Source organism: Rhinoraja longicauda, chromosome 24 (assembly GCF_053455715.1).
Source record: "Rhinoraja longicauda isolate Sanriku21f chromosome 24, sRhiLon1.1, whole genome shotgun sequence".
In the NCBI taxonomy this organism is placed as follows: domain Eukaryota; kingdom Metazoa; phylum Chordata; class Chondrichthyes; order Rajiformes; family Arhynchobatidae; genus Rhinoraja; species Rhinoraja longicauda.
Genome location: NC_135976.1, coordinates 23,838,353 through 23,855,521, shown reverse-complemented (window position 1 = coordinate 23,855,521; position 17,169 = coordinate 23,838,353). Strand labels below are relative to the sequence as shown.

General features: G+C 44.3%; 1 protein-coding gene across 2 annotated transcripts; it reads left to right on the top strand.

Moving 5' to 3' along the window:
* The first annotated feature begins 1,417 nt into the window (after positions 1-1,417).
* Positions 1,418-16,747, top strand: LOC144605479 (tubulin alpha chain-like). 2 transcript variants are annotated; one of them, XM_078420787.1, is made up of 5 exons: positions 1,418-1,484; positions 4,201-4,423; positions 11,153-11,301; positions 12,130-12,810; positions 13,942-16,747. In XM_078420787.1, the coding sequence occupies exons 1-5, from the start codon at positions 1,482-1,484 to the stop codon at positions 14,233-14,235; spliced, it is 1,350 nt and encodes a 449-aa protein (XP_078276913.1). In that variant the 5' UTR covers positions 1,418-1,481; the 3' UTR covers positions 14,236-16,747. The 2 variants fall into 2 exon arrangements, with proteins under 2 accessions (XP_078276913.1, XP_078276914.1); XM_078420788.1 differs by lacking the exon at positions 1,418-1,484 and adding an exon at positions 1,701-1,821.
* The last annotated feature ends 422 nt before the right edge of the window (positions 16,748-17,169 follow it).

The window sequence follows — 17,169 nt, the reverse complement described above, 5'->3', positions numbered from 1 at the left end:
AATTTGGAGACCAAAACTGCACACAGTACTCCAGGTGCGGTCTCACTAGGACCCTGTACAACTGCAGAAGGACCTCTTTGCGTCTATACTCAACTCCTCTTGTTATGAAGGCCAACATTCCATTGGCTTTCTTCACTGCCTGCTCTACCTGCATGCTTCCTTTTAATGACTGATGCACTAGGACACCCAGATCACGTTGTACGTCCCCTTTTCCTAACTTGACACCATTCAGATAATAATCTGCCTTCCTATTCTTACCACCAAAGTGGATAACATCACACTTATCCACATTAAACTGCATCTGCCAAGCATCCGCCCACTCACACAACCTGTCAAAGTCACCCTGCAACCTCATAGCATCTTCCTCACAATTCGCACTGCCACCCAGCTTTGTATCATCTGCAAATTTGGTAATGGTACTTTTATATGCCTTCTTTGCAACTCAATCTACCTGTGTTTCCACTTTGAGAGAGCTATAGACAATGACCACAATATCTTTCTGTACATCTTGCCAATAATTATATATTTCCCCCTTATATTCGACCTTCCAAAGTGCAATAACTCACACTTGCTCAGGTTAAACTCCATTTGTCATTTCTCAGCCCATTGCTGTGGCTGAGCTAAATCACACGGTATACTTTGAGTCTTCCTCACTGCCCACAACTCCACCAATGTTGGTGTTGTCTGCAAATGTCCCGGGCAATACTTGGAGGCAACAAATTGCATTTGATTAGTTTGGAAGTCAGAGATAAATGATTATCTGTGTAGAAGGTCGCTGGTGCTCCAGACCACAAACCACTCAGCACTGAGTTCAGAGTGACAATGAGCAAACAACTCAGCTATCCCTCTCCCTGTCTTCCAACCCAATCCTCCCCCTGCCCAAGCCCTGCATCCTCTCCTCCCCATGCACAAGTTGTACCTCCTCCTCTCCTCCCCTGCATCCTCCCCTGCCCCCTCCCCCTACTTAAGACACAAAAAGTTGGAGTAACTCAACGGGACAGGCAGTATCTCCAGAGAGAAGGAATGGATGACGTTTCTGGGGTCGAGACCCTTCTCCAGTCAGCTTTTTGTGTCTATCTTCGGTTTAAACCATCATCTGCCGTTCTTGAATCCTCCCCTGCCCTCTATCCTCTTCCCTTCCTATCCTATCCCATCCCCCTGCACCCTCTCTTCCCCATAACTTTTACCTCCTCCTCGCTCCGTGCCCTTTCCCATCCTCTTCTTCCCTCTCCTGCTTATTGTATTCCCCCTGCACGTTCTACGTCCTCCTATCCTCCCCCTCAACAACCTCTACCCCCCTCCTGCCCGGGCCCTTGCCCCTCTGACACGCCTCGGGTTGGATGGGCAGCTGCAGAAGCCCCGCCTTCCTCCAGTTGCCCAATGACAGCGCCTGGTTCTTGGCGAGGCCCCGCCCCGCCGTGGATGAGTTGGCGCCGAGCTGGGAGCGGGCTTGAGATTCGAGAGTCCCCGGACAGATCATCATGGTGAGTGGCGGGCAGCGCTCCGGACCCGCAGCCAGAGTGGGCGCCGGGGCCGCACGGACAGACAGGTGGGCGGGCGGAGACACCGGTCCGCGGGTGTGCCCCCCCTACCCAGCGCCACACCCAGCCACGGGAGCCTCCGTCCGTCCGCCCGCCCGGGAGAGCGTGTATGAAAGCGGGGCTGCGGCCCCTACACCATCGCCCCAACGGCAATGGTGGTGGGAAGGGGAGTCTCCCTCAGGCCGGGGAGAGGAGACAGAAGGAGCGAGGTGGTATTGACATCCGTTCTTTCCTCTGTTAACACCACTGTTAACAGGCATAAGTCTTTCCCTTTTCCCAGGTAAATGGGAAAGACCAGGATTCCTGTAGTCCTAGCTCTGCCGTGAACCCTTTGTCACTCAACCCATTGTTTCTGGACTGGAGATGCACCCTCCCTTCTAAAACATCATGTGCCTTCAGTGATTCCTGAGGTGAACTAGCTTCGTAAAGTGTAGGGGGGCTATTCAGCTGGGCTACCGAGTGCCCTCATGCGAATTGAGCTTGTGAAGAGCGAACGGGTTAACGACTTTTTTCCCTCAGGGTATTTTGTGGATTAAAAACGGCAAGTCCAACTGGTTGGGCTGCTTTCCCACCCCAGATTGTGTTGGGGCTTGTTAACAGCAACTGTACATCTGTTGGAATACATTACACCAATATGACAAATATTTGTTTAAAAAAACCAACTTCAGATCCAAAAGCATTCGTATATTGAATTATTCTCAAAGTTGAGATGCTGGTACTCAAACAAAAAGTGCTGGAAAAATTTCAGGTCGCAGAGCCCTTCAGCAGAACTTTTTTCGGAGTCTTTTCCAGTGCAGTACTAATGAAGGCTCTTTTCACCTGAAGCATTAACTCTTTCTCTTTTCACAGATGCTGCCTGGCCTTCAAAAGTGGTTGCATCATTGATTTTATTTAGGATTTTAGAAACTGCAATTTTTGTTTTGTTTTTCAATTACTGCGAACCTGTTGGATCTCAAGGATTTTTAAAATATTTGTCACATTTCTCTAACGTATTCTCTTACATTAGCATAATTACCTTGCCTTTCCACCTCCAATCCCCACCCAACTCACATGACTCAGGAAACAGATGCGTAGTCAAGCTTCATTGCACCTTTGTTGCACGATCTTGTACACCGTTGTCAACTTTATCTATTTTAAGCCCCAGGTCCATTGTAGGAATTTGCATCTGGCCTGTTCATACAAGTGGGCTGAGCATTTGTGGAGCTGCAGGAACTGTTTGACCTCTACTACACATACAATACAATACAATATATCTTTATTGTCATTGTACAGGGGTACAACGAGATTAGGAATGCGACTTCCATACGATGCAATAAATTAATTAGCTAATCAGCATAAATTTAGACAACCCAGTGAAACAAAATTAGAAACAGTTTTAAAACAGAATAAAGTGCAAGTAGGTCTGCCGGTTCGCTGTGCGATGTGACCATCCGACTCAGCAGGACCGGTTCAGAGCAGCTATGGCCCTGGGGATGAAGCTGTTCCTGAGTCTGGAGGTGCGGGCATAGAAGGCCTTGCAGCATCTGCCAGATGGTAGAAGTTCGAACAGATTATTGCAGGGGTGTGAGAAGTTTTTGTGAATGCTGGTAGCTTTTCTGAGGCATCGTGTGTTGTAGATGCCCTCCAAGGCAGGTAGCTGTGTTCCAATAATCTTGTTAGTATAGACTACCCGCTGAAGAGCTTTCCTCTCTGCCTTCGTGCAGCTGGGATACCACACAGGGATGCCACGCGATAGAATGCGCTCTATGATGCAGCGGTAGAAGGTCGTCAGCCGCTGTTGGGGCAGACCAGACTTTTTCAGTGTTCTCAGGTAGAACAGTCGTTGCTGCGCCTTCTTGACCAGCGCAGCGGTGTTAGTGAACCATGTGAGGTCCTCCGAAATGTGAGTGCCCAGAAACTTGAAGCTGGACACTCTCCACACTGTCCCCGTTGATAAAGATCGGAGCGTATTCCCCGTTATGTGACCTACGGAAGTTGATGATCAGCTCCTTGGTCTTGGAGGTGTTTAGGGACAGGTTGTTATCTGAGCACCAGTCTGCCAGGTTCTGCACCTCCGCTCTGTAGTGTGTTTCATCATCGTTGGTGATCAGCCCGATCACCGTTGTGTCGTCTGCAAACTTGACAACGGTGTTGGTGTTGAATGCAGGAACACAGTCGTGTGTGAATTTGATTCTGTTTTAGTGACACATAGAATGGCAGCTGAATTTGAAATGAGGGAGCAGGTACTCCGGTGGCATTTTGATCCTAACCGTGGTCCATCAAGTGGATGGTTGAGTGTGAATCGGTTCCTGTGAGTTATCGACACAACTAAAGTCATGGCTCATCTGGCTGCACTCTACTGTTCAATGGGACACAAGGCATGGCCAGTTCCACAAAATGCTGTGTCAGTGAAGGTTAAGAAGCACTGGCCTTTCTCCCTCCCTCCACCCCCTCCACCAGCGAACTCCGCCAGTTTGACTACTTTAAGCAGCAGTGATCCTTTGTACCTGGCACCCACAGGCACACAATGCCAACTAAAGGGTTGGAGTGTTCAAGGTGCCAAAGACTGGTGTGTCGGGTGGATGGTGGGTTAAACGATTGCAGAACATGCTAATTGAACGGATTGTGATACACTGCTCTGATTGTTTTGTGTTTATTATTCCACCACTGCCAACAACAGAGAGAGTGCATCTCCATCCACATCGGACAGGCTGGAGTCCAGATCGGCAATGCATGCTGGGAGCTGTATTGCCTGGAGCACGGGATTCAACCGGATGGAAATGCGATGTCCACCAAGTCCACCAGCAAAGTAGATGACTCCTTCAGCACCTTTTTTAGTGAGACTGGAGCGGGAAGACATGTTCCACGTGCGATCTTTGTGGACTTGGAACCCTCGGTGATAGGTAAAGTGCAAGTCCTACAACATGGCCTCCTTGTTCTTGTCCTCCAATTGCTTTACAATAAAGGCTAACGTGTTGCTTACTGACCACAATGCTTGCTGCTGCTTGCATGTTAACATTCTGGATGTATTTATAAAGACATCTCAATCCTTCTCAACACTAACTTTTACTAAGCACACCTCTCTTTTAAAATGAAACCTATTATTTTATTTTTGAAAATAAAGGTTAACCGCAAACATCCTGGCAACTCTTGCAGCTGTCTTTCCCACCGTTCTATGCATCCACAGTTCAGACAACTGGACACTCTACTGCACCCACTGCTTGAACATTTGATTACTCCATTAGCTAAACTGTGCTATTCTAAAAAGACTCCTGTTTATCTCTACTTTGTTATGGCTGTCATGTAATCCTTGATGCAAATTGCTCCTGAGCCTAAATCTTTTATGAATAGTCTCACAATGGTTAAATTGTTGGATCAGTAACCCGGAGGCCTGGATTAACAATCCAGTCACTCAGATTCAAATCCCATCATGGCTCTGAGGAATTAAAATTCAGTTAATTGAATTCCATTAGAACTAATAATCTGACACTCTTTGAACTTTGGTGCCAGACTGACAGGATTTCGGGATTATTGGATGTTTTTCCAACAACGCTTTAAATTCACTTTTACTTTAGTTTAGAGATACAGCTTGGAAACAAGCCCTTCCAGGGTAGTCAGTAGCACTAAGTTCCTGGGGGTGCAGATCACAGACAGCCTGACCTGGTCCCTAAACACTGCATCTCTAGTCAAGAGAGCCCAGCAGCGTTTGCACTTTCTGTGCCGGATGAGAAGAGCACACCTCCCCCATCCCATCCTCACCACTTTCTACAGGGGCACCATAGAGAGGATACTGACCAACTGCTTCTCTGTCTGGTCTGGGGACTGCAAAGCCTCAGTCCGTGTAGAGAGTGGTGAGGACGGCTGAGAAAATCATCGGGACTTCACTTTCTTCCATCCAGGACATTGCACACAAACGCTGCTTGTCCAAGGCCAAAAATATTAAAGACCCCACCCATCTCCATCATGGACTGTTCATCCTGCTGCCCTCTGATCAAAGGTACTGCAGCATACGGAGCAGAACAGCCAGGTTCTGCAATAGCTTCTTCCCCCGAGCCATCAGACTCTTGAATTCACAATGATCTGCCGCCATTATTTTATGTGCGAGTTACTTATTTATTTATTTTTCTTTAATCAATTTTTATTATTTGGTGTTACATTGTGAGCCAGTTGCAACGGAATTTCGTTCAAATATGCACTCGCCTGTATAGTTTTGAATGACAATAAAGTTATATTCATTCATTCAGCCCACTGAGCCCGCGCCAACCAACAATCAACCCATACACTAGTTCTATCCTATGCACCAGGGACAATTTACAGAATTAAGCTACAAAACTGTACGTCTTTTGAATGTGATAGGAAACCGGAGCACCCGGCGATAACCCACGCAGTCACAGGGTGAATGTATAAATTCTGTACAGACAGCACCCATAGTCAGGATTGAACCCAGGTCTCGCTGTAAGGCAGCAACTCTATTATTGTGTCACTGTGCTGCCCTATTTTCTTGGATGCTACAGATCAGTATAATAAATTACTGATCCAATAATTACCACTAACAATCCAGAATCAAGAGATTAAATCCTATCACACCAACTCAGAACTTAAATTTGGATATTTTAATTAACTTTTTATAAGGAAAATTAGTGTTAGATAATGATGCTGTGAAAGTGATTAGTGAATCACATTGTTTCAACAATTCATTCAGTAATGGAAATCTGCCCCTCGGTGATCCAGTCTATGTGATCCCAGACCCTTATCAATGTTGGCTGTTCTAGCAAACGATTCATCATACCAACACTACTGGACCAAAACAAAAGCATAGAATCCGGCAGACCGTCTGCATCAACATTGGCATTAACCTTGGGGAGTGTAGTTTAAGCATCTGAAGACTGATCATTTAAGATTACAGAGGGCAAGGTCAAAAGAGGGCACGAACACACAGTAAGGAATCAGACTGCAGAAGGGAGCAAGGTAAGAGGAAAGTGAAGAGCCAACACAGACCAGCAGAAATATAAGAATTTGACTTGAGGTTTGTAACCTCTGCTTGAGAAGATATAAGAAAATCTTTTGTGGTACCAAATGCAGTGAAGAAATGTGAACTAGGACAGCTCTGAGATCATCCATAGGAGTTTATGGAGGGAGAAGTCAAGAGCATGAATGCACCAAGGATGGCATTGAGCTGGATCTCAGGAGGAGACCAGAACAGTGGGTTGGTTTGGAAAACAATTAATTTCTTAACCATACCTGAAATCATGATTGGATCCAAAATGTGAAGAGTGGAACTTAAGTTGGAATCAACAAGGAGTGAGTCAGAGCTGGAGGCGTCTGAAGGAAAGTTGTGGCTGTGCAAGTGAGCCATCAAAAAAAGGGCAAAACTATTAAAGTTGAACAAGTCGAATCTGGCTAATTATTGCCTAATCAATCTGCTCCCAGACGTAATAGGAGACCACTCAGGTCCATGCTAGCCCACTGATGAGCTGCCTTCTCAGTGAAAACCTCTTGTTCTTTCTGAACCCTCAAAATTATGTTTGCATGTGCCTACCCAGTATCCTCCGCTGACTTCTCACTCAAATATCTAGTGTGCACCAGGGTATTGCTGCTGAAAAAAAAAAAATTCTACCTCCCCGCATCTTTTGCCTTTCAACTTTCAGCTCTGTCCCTTGGACTTTTGCACCATCTGCTTATCGTATTAACTTTCCTCTGTTTGCCCTGTCGAAGACAAATATGATCTTGCACATCTGTCAATTCTCTCAACTTTCTTTGTTCGAGAGAGAATGACCCAAGCTTCTCTAGTTGCTGAAATCCCTGTGCCCATGAAGCTACCAGGTGAAATCTTTGTTGCATCCTCCTCAGGGGCTCAACGTACTTCCAGAATGGGATGCAGGTTTCCAGTTATGGTTTAGGCACTGCCTATTTAACAAAGCTTCCCTGCTTTTGTTCGCGTGCTTGTGTTTATGTCACCAAAGATCCCATGTGGTTTACCAGCTGCTCTCAACATGTCCTGCCACTTCCAATGATATACTCTCTGTTTCTCTACACCCTTTAGAACTGTGCTAATTATTTTTTTTTTGTGACTGCATCATATTTATTGTCATTATGCTATTAGCCTATGTCCTTTGGCAGGCTGCACCTTCAAGCTTTGTCTTGTATCTAAATGTGGACAATTGCACATCTACAACTGATTCGCTCATATGGTGGTAATATCTGGAGAATGTCACTGTCATTCACAAATCTAGAAAAACAATAATTTACCATTTAGCCTTTTTCCTTTCATCAAAGTCATAACTTCATAAATCATAGAAGCAGGTGCTTTGGCTCACTGAATATATGCCAGCCATCTACACATTCCATCTTATTTGGTCATAAACAAATTCAATACCCGTGCTGTTTCTGTATTGCATGGACCTCAATTGTTTAAAGCAATTTTTTGCGTGGACTTTGTCAAACACTTCCTGAAAATCAAATGTGGACAAGATCTACTGCGTTTTCTTTGTCAACCCCCTATTACATCAAAAAATTCAACCAGGATAGTCAAACGATTTGCCTTTAACAAACCATGCTTTGATTAGCTCTGATCTCCCCTTGTGTCTTTTAATGTTTTTCCTGGTTATTGCTTCTGAAACCTTCTCCACCATGACTCAGCTGATTGTGTCTGACATGTCATAGTGTCTGAATGAAGGTCTAACACATGCCATTGTCAGGACCTCCATCAGCTCTCTGTATGTTTGAGAGGATTGAAAGTTATGATGCCATATCTGACTCAATATCCCTCAGCAAATTAGGATGCATCTCATCTGTGCCATCTGAATAATTCAAATTAAGCATAACCAGTTTTTCTAGTAACTCCTCATTTTTACCTATCTTGTCTACTGCCTTCAATTCTACTTATTCACAAAATGCTGGGTTAACTCAGCAGGTCAGGCAGCATCTCAGGAGAGAAGGAATGGGCGACGTTTCGGGGCGAGACCCTCCGCGCCCTCAATTCTTCTTAGATATTAGCAACATGTTTTCTTTATAAAGGTCAATACAAAGTACCTATTAAATATTCCAGCTCTGCCGCTGTTTGGATTATGCTCTTGGTCCCTAATCAGTTCCAGCCTTTGTTTTAGGACCCCACATACTATTAGCACTATTCACACACTGACTCTTGCGCTCCTTTTTATGTCAACAGCTGCTCTGTTTTTTTGTTCCAGTTGTCCTTTTCGCTTATCCGTTTGGCTGTTCATATTTAGCCCAATCGGTTTTAGGGTTGCTGTAGCCCCCAAGTATCGCCAGTCTGAAGAAGGGTCCTGACCTAAAACGTCATCCATCCATGTTCTCCAAAGATGGTGCCTGACCTGCTGAATTTCTCTGGCGCAGGAACAGGTCCTTCGGCCCATAATGTCTGTGCAAAATTTGATACCAAGATAAACTAATCTCATCTGCCTGTGCGTGATCCATATCCCTCCATTCCCTGCATAACCATGTGCCTATCTCAGCAGGTCAGCCTCTTAAATCCCACTATCATATCTGCCTCAACCACCATCCCTGGCAGTGCATTCCAGGCACCCACCACCCTTTGTGTAAAGAAAAACGCCCAGCACATCTCCTTAAACTTCGCCCCTTTCTTAAATTTATATCCTCTAGTTTTTGACATTTCCACCCTGGAAACAAGGTTCAGACTGCATATGCCTTAACTTTATATACTTCTCTCGATCACCCCTCTACCTTCGGCATTCAAGGAAAAACATTCCAAGTTTGTCCAACTCCCTTTACAGCCAATTCTACCTAATCCAGGGAGCATTGAGATAAAACTCATATGCACCCTTTCCTAGTCTCCACATTTTCTTGGGGTAAGAGGGAGTTAGATGTGGCCCTTTTTGCTAAAGGGATCAGGGGGTATGGAGAGAAGGCAGGTACAGGCTACTGAGCTGGATGATCAGCCATGATCATATTGAATGGCGGTGCAGGCTCGAAGGGCCGAATGGCCTACTCCTGCACCTATTTTCTATGTTTCTAACCAGTTCTGCACGCAATGCTCCAAATGTGGCCGATGCAAAGTCCTGTAAGGCTGCATCACGACTTCCTCTTGTACTCAATATTCCGATCCATCAAGGCGAGCATACCGTACATCATCTATAAGACACCATCTACTGGTGGTGTAACTTTCACGGAGCAATGGACCTGAATCCTCAGATCCCTGTAAACACAAAGCTGTTAAGGGTCTTGCAATCAACAATATACCTTCCCCTTACATTTGACCTCCCAAAATGCAAAACCCCTGCTTGGATTCAAATCTACCTATTTATACTCAACCTCTTTTATTCTCCCAACCTTCCTGTTACCTTACCCCAGATGCTACCGCAAATCTGGCATGAGTCTAGGTGGGGCACAGGGGATGGGGGTGGGAAGAAAGGGGGTTTGTGATGGGAAGGGTAGTGTTAGCGGTTACCTAAAATTGGAGAATTCAATGTTCATACCATTGGTTTGTAAGTTACCCGGGCGGAATATGAGGTATTGTTCCTCCAGTTTGCACACAGCCTCACTCTATCAATGGAGGAGGCCCAGGGCAGGAAGTCAAATGGGAATGGGAAGAGGAGGTAAAATGGCAACCGTGAAATCTGGTAGGCCTTGGTGGACCATGCACAACTGTTTGGTGAACGGTTGCCGAGTCTATGCTTGGTCTTGCTGATATACAGGAAGCACATAGGGAACACCACATGCAGTCAATGAGGTTAGAGGAGATGCACATGAACCTCTTCAACACCTGGAAGGATTGCTAGACTTCCTGGATGTCCGTATACCTCCTTGCTCGCCTCCAGAGATCCAGCAGTCCTATAAGTAAGACAGAGGTTCATGTGCACTTCCTGCTAACCTCCGACTGCATCCGGTATTCCCATTGTTGCCTCCTGTACGTCGGCGACCTAAGCGTAGACTTGACAACTGTTTCACCAATTACATTGTTTTGGTCCGCCAAGGGTTTTAACTCCCATTCCCATACTGACACACTTTTCACCTCTAGCCTTTGTAACTTATTTCACCCTTCTGCCAATCACCGTCCTCCACTTGACTTGACTTGACTATATCCACCGAACACTTGCCTGGCTTTGCCCAACTCTCATCTCTCTTTCCCAGCATTTTCCCCCATACTCCCATGAGTTGGTAGGGTCTTGCTCCAAAATGTCGTTTGTCTATTCCCTCCACAGATGTTGCCTGACCTGCTGAGATGCTCATGATTTTTTTTGTTCCCTACAAATTTTGTATCATTTACTTAAGATAAAAACATACATATATTGTTTTGAATCAGTCCTCTTGACACGCTCTCGGTGTTTGACAGTAGTTATTTAATTTACTGTTTGTACAATGCTTACATTTGGGATAACCCCACACAGCATCTTGAACATGAGTCTCCAGTCTTCTCTCGTATTTCTCGCTCTCCCCTGGGAGATTTCCCTCTTAACCCTGCTCTGCCTTGGGTGCATCGAGGCTGTGAATCCAGGCTGCTCACTGTCCATTTCAAGCTTGTACACACCAAAAAATATCGTGGAACGGAGTGTCCATGGAATTCAAATCAATGCCACTTTTCCTGGTGTGTTGATCACTCACTTATTTTGTGCAACATGGTTCAACCATTGACTCTCCTTCGTTCCCTTCAGACGAGGTCAGGACTGGGATTTACAAGAACCTTTTCCACCCGGAGCAGCTAATCACTGGGAAGGAGGATGCTGCCAACAACTACGCCCGGGGTCATTACACAGTTGGGAAGGAAATCATTGATACAGTCCTTGAGCGTGTCCGGAAGTTGGTGAGTGTGGAGAATGAAGAGACGTGTTTGCTGTTCAACTCCATTTAAGAACCCTGTCATTGAGGGGCATTTCCATCCTGTCCTTCCAAACATCTGTCTGAAATCCATTGAGCGACACAGTGATGCAGCTGGTAGAGCTGCTGTCTCACAGCGCCAGAGGCCGCGTGGGTCTCATCCGGGTGCTGCAGTTTCATCCCAAAGATGTGCAGGTTTTTGTGGTTAATTTGCCACTGTAAATTGCCCTGAGTGAGTAAGGAGTGTATGTGAAAGTGGGATAACAGAGTGACTGTGGCTGTAGGGTCTATTTCCATGTATATTTCAGTGAATCTTCTTGTGCTGTACGTCAGTCCTTTTTGGAATTTCCCATATTCACCCTGGAAGCAAAAGCAGTCCCACTACAGACTGAAAGGGGAATAAATACCCTCATCTCACCCAGGCTTCTCAGACATGGATCTTAAAAAAAAAGGAATTAGGCACAACACTTTAATCAAGGAATGTTATTCTGAATCAATTGCTTTGTTTAAAATTCATCCTCATCCGAATAGACTTCTGAATAATTCCAATATCATTGGTTCGTTAACATTTAACTATCACCATTCAATAACAAGACATAGTGATGTTATAATTTCTGATATCCAGGCTTAAAATCATTTGAGCAATTGAAGTTATGGGACAAGAATTGTGTTGCATATACAAGACCTTTCCAATATCTGAGCAATTGACATCTGCCAGAGGTTGCTAATGTCCTTTGTTTTTTTCTGGTGAACAGGTACAAGCTGCAAAGCCAATTCTTCAGACTGTCTAACCTGCCTTCCTTTTCTTTTGCAGTCAGACCAATGTACGGGCCTTCAGGGCTTTCTGATATTCCACAGTTTTGGGGGAGGCACGGGATCTGGCTTCACTTCCCTGTTGATGGAGCGTTTATCCGTCAATTATGGGAAGAAATCCAAGCTGGAATTTGCTATCTACCCAGCTCCTCAGATCTCTACGGCTGTGGTTGAGCCGTACAACTCCATTCTCACTACTCACACCACCTTGGAGCACTCGGACTGTGCGTTCATGGTGGACAATGAGGCGATCTATGACCTCTGTTGCCGAAACCTTGACGTAGATCGTCCCTCGTACATCAATCTCAATCGTTTGATTGGCCAAATTGTGTCGTCAATCACTGCCTCGCTGCGCTTTGATGGAGCTTTGAACATAGATCTGACAGAGTTCCAGACTAACCTGGTCCCCTACCCGCGTATCCACTTCCCATTGGTCACCTATGCGCCCATCATCTCTGCTGAGAAAGCCTGCCATGAGCAGCTGTCTGTGTCAGAGATCACCAATGCCTGCTTTGAGCCTGCCAACCAGATGGTGAAGTGCGATCCTCGCCACGGCAAGTATATGGCCTGCTGCATGTTGTACCGAGGCGACGTGGTCCCCAAGGATGTCAACGCTGCTATTGCCAGCATCAAGAGCAAGCGATCAATTCAGTTTGTGGACTGGTGTCCCACTGGATTCAAGGTGAGTGTTGTCACTTGAGGGAACCAGGTGCCACCTCTGGCGCTTGTATCTCCTCACTGAAGCAGAACCCAAATCCGCATCCTCATCAGTGGGTTCTCTTTTTGGGTTGCTTTGCTTGGCAGGCTTTTACTGGATAAGTCATCCCTGTCGCTGCTTCAGGCTAGGGTGGTACTAATTAGCAATGCCAACACTGAGATTAATGGGTTTTTGAATGTTAGGAAACGTGTCAAGATTGCGAACCAATATTAAATGAATCAAAGGTTAGTGCAAGAAAATGGTGCTGAGGCACAAGGTCAGCAATGCTCTTGCCATGTGCTTCTGTTTCTTGTTCTAATGTATGTCAGATTGCCATCGAAAACATAACTTGTCTGCTAATACCTTTTGAAGAAGAATTCTCGTCTTTCTCACCTCAATCCTCAGGTTGTCAAAGGTTATGGGGAAAAGGCAGCCAAATTGGTTTGAGATCAGCCATGATCGAATAGCAGAGCAAATTTGATGGGCTGAATGGCCTAATTCTGCTCCTATGTTGTATGATGTTAAGAGGTGAAAGGTCACAAGGACAGCTGGGGAAGGATAGTGACTGCTGGTCTTGCGTGTAGCACACACATCTTCCATGGTAGATTTGACCATTTGGCTGCATTGCACACTCAGGAGTCTGATTTGGTGGAGGGGTGGCCTTCTGATTTCTTTGTCTCAGCTGCTCAAAGTGAAGGAACAAAGTTACTTCCAGGAGAAATCTAGCTGGTTTCCAGGATCAGAAGGATCATTCCCAGGAAAATCTGCATTTACTAACTGATTACTGGTCACCGACTCATACCAACTATAAACAAAAGTAAAAGTCAGTGTAGATTCAATGATGAAAACATTCTGATGTTTTTCTCTGTAACAGTATCTCTGGGGTCCCAATATTCTGAGCCACTGCTATATGACTGCTCCACATTGATAATGGGCGAGTGAGATTTTCGGGATCTGCCGACAAGTGAAATTGACGAAGGTTTATTTAGTACAACGGTAGTTACATGAGACTCAGCAATATCCTCTGTAGTTGGTCTGATATCTTAACACTGGTTATTTCCAGCAACTTTATATTTTTATCAACAACTAAGCTGACTTTCCCCCTCTGGTTGTCAGGTTGGGATCAATTATCAGCCTCCCACTGCGGTGCCTGGCGGTGACCTAGCCAAGGTTCAGCGTGCCGTCTGCATGCTAAGTAACACGACTTCCATTGCTGAGGCCTGGGCTCGTCTGGATCACAAGTTTGACCTAATGTATGCCAAGCGGGCATTTGTCCACTGGTTTGTGGGCGAAGGAATGGAAGAGGGAGAGTTTGCTGAAGCAAGGGAAGATTTGGCTGCGTTAGAGCGAGATTACGAGGAAGTGGGAGCAGACTCTATAGATCAGGACGATGACGACGAAGAATACTGAAATTTCAGCCATTATAATCAATGCAAGTGCTGTGCTACTTTCACTGTGCAATGCGTAAACTGCAATGAATAAACCTTAAGTTTGTTGGTGTTTTAATGGGATGAATCAAAATGGAGGAGGCAGATACAATAACAACGTTTAAAAGACATTTGGACAGGTACATAATTACAAAAAATTTAGACAGATGTGGGTCAAACGCAGGGAAATGGGAAAGCTTAGGTGGGCACTTGATCAGCATGAACTAGTTAGGTCAAAGGGCCTTTTCCATACTCTATGACTCAAGCTTAGTTGCGGATGATTGTACATAATCACTAACGGCTTCAATAATGAAGTAAGACATGTCCACAAGCACCAAGGTCAAGTCAAACTGAGTTTCTGAGACAAATCCAAAACATTTGTTCTCAGCCAATACTGTGGAATATTATCCTTCTGGGGGTCCTTGCCTTCCTCAGGCTCCTGGCATAAATTCTCTCTTTTATCAATGAATAGTCCTACCCTCTGCCTAACTACTCTCTTGTCTTAATATATGAATAGAATGTGTTTGGATTTTCCTTAATACTGCTTGTCATGACATTTCATAGTCCATCTTGGTTCCTGTTAGAGTTCATTCCTGCTGTCATTACATTCATTAATGGTCTGGTTTCAACTTCCTAAACCTTACAAATGCTTATTTTTTCTTTTTGACTATATCTACATCTCTTGTCATCCAAGATTCCTAAACTTGCCATCCTTGTTTTTCCTCCTCACAGGAACCTGCATATTCCTAAATTCTGATCAGCTGGTCTTTAAATGACTCCTACATATGGACTTACCCAATAACACATGCTCCCAATTTACTCTCGCTAGCTCCTGCCTAATTATATTGTAAATTGCTTTCTCCCAATTTAACATTTTCCCCAGATATCTAGACTTATCATTATGCATAATTACCCCAAAACTTAAGTAGTTGTGATCAATGACCCAAAATGCTCTCTCGTTGAAACCTCAATCACTTGGCCAGGCTCATTTCTTAATGCAAGGTCTAGTATGGCCCCTCCTCTGTTTGGACTATCCACATACTGTTTCAAGAAACCCTCTTGGATGCACAAATTCTGTACAATCTAGGCCTCTTGCACTTAGGGTATCGCAATCAATATTGGGGAAATTAAAGTAAGCTACAAAATCTACAAGTATTTTTGGTTGGAAAAGGCTTCGGGTCACCTGAGGTTGTACAGCTGAAAGTACAAATATGCTGCACAGTTTGATCTTTTCCCAAACATAACCTTGGGTAACTTTACCTTAAAGATTTTGACATTTACTTTTTAAACTTTACTCTTGACATTTACCCTTGACCCAAGCAGTCAGGAGCCTCTTTCCACTTAATCTATTAATTTAGGTTTTGAGATTAAACTTCTGTACCTCCCCTCTGCAGGACCTATCCACAATCATGTTTGGTTTTGGACAAAATGTCAGCATTTGTTAAAGCTCATGTGCCTCCCTTTTTATTTAATTGCTCTATTGTGGAAATTGTAATCTTTCATCTAAACACTGATTTAGTAACTTAGTTGCAATTTTCATAGTAATTTGAACAATTCTTTTCATTTACTGTTTGGTTTTCCTGGATCTTCTGAGGGTTGGCAATTATCTCACAATGTGCTTAATTTCTGCTAAATTAATTTCCAGCTGTTCTTTTCAATTTTATGTTTTTATATTTTGGGACATTTCTACTCTTCAGTGCAAATGTTTTGTCTCCTGCACTTACACCCACTCTCAGAGATGGGCCCCAATTCTTTGCCCTTCAAAATATTTCCATTTGCTTTGACATCTTGGTGAGCTTTCTGCAGGTCATCATGGGTGATTAATTTCTTGACAAATTATTTTAGCGTTGAGATGAGTTTGTGCTGTTGTACAGCACGGAAACAGGCCCTTTAGCCCAAAGACTGCATGCTGACCAGTTGATCTGTAGTTTAGCTTCAATAACCAGAGAGGCATCAAATAGTCAATCTTGTTTTAGTTGGAACCAATTAGTTTAATATCAGATGTGCATAAACAATATGTTAGATTTCCTGTGCACGTTGGACCCTTGCTGTTTCATGGCAAGTGTTCGGCAACAGTGTACTTTATATCTTACTGAATCTGAGCAGCTCAGTTCTTCATACTTTTAATAAATGATTTTACTAATCTAGTTGTGGAAAGAGTATACTTTCTCCTTATTAGTTTTGTATGTATTAACTAAGAAGGTTATGAATTATACTCCTATATGCTAAGGTATTCAGTTATAAATACCTCATGACCACTGTGTTTCGTACACAATGTTGCAGTAGATGTAGTTGGAAGGCTGCAGGTTTAAACCCATCCTTTGGCTTGAACCCAGAATCCGACTGATGATCCAGGACTAAAGATGTGCTGCACAGTTAGGGTTTTGGGCATCATATGCCATTGACTGGATATAAGAAAGGTAAACCACATTGCACGGGGCGAAATAACAACAGATTGGATGTCCACGACGTACTGGGCAACCAACCCTTAAGTCAAAGCGTATTTCTCATTGTCATCGCATTGCGATTTGTCAGACCTTGCTGTGTACAAAATCACTGCAGCTTTTCTTGTCACTTGTGAATGAATAAACTTCCTCAGGACCCCGCCGATTGTAAAGTGGTTCATCTATTTCCTAGGAAAGGAATTACTTAAATGCAAAGCTTTTGATTCATCAACCTTACTGTCACGGAACCTATGTTTTATCAAAAATGGTAAACCCAGGCCCTGCCCATTATAAGGTAGACTTCAAAGAACCATGACTTGCATTACAAAAAATTGGGTGCCACATCTGGAACAATACATCAAAAATACTCTGCCAGATGTCCCATATAATAAAAGAACATCCTGCAAGACATACAGAAGGTGCTATATATGTAAGTCTTACGGGAAATGAAGAGGAGTGATTTCACTTGGTCT

Excerpts from the sequence above, each read along its gene's own strand:
- LOC144605479 (XM_078420787.1), top strand. Across the intron at positions 4,424-11,152 it reads CTTGGAACCCTCGGTGATAG|ACGAGGTCAGGACTGGGATT; the intron begins GTAAAGTGCAAG and ends CGTTCCCTTCAG. Across the intron at positions 12,811-13,941 it reads GGTGTCCCACTGGATTCAAG|GTTGGGATCAATTATCAGCC; the intron begins GTGAGTGTTGTC and ends TCTGGTTGTCAG.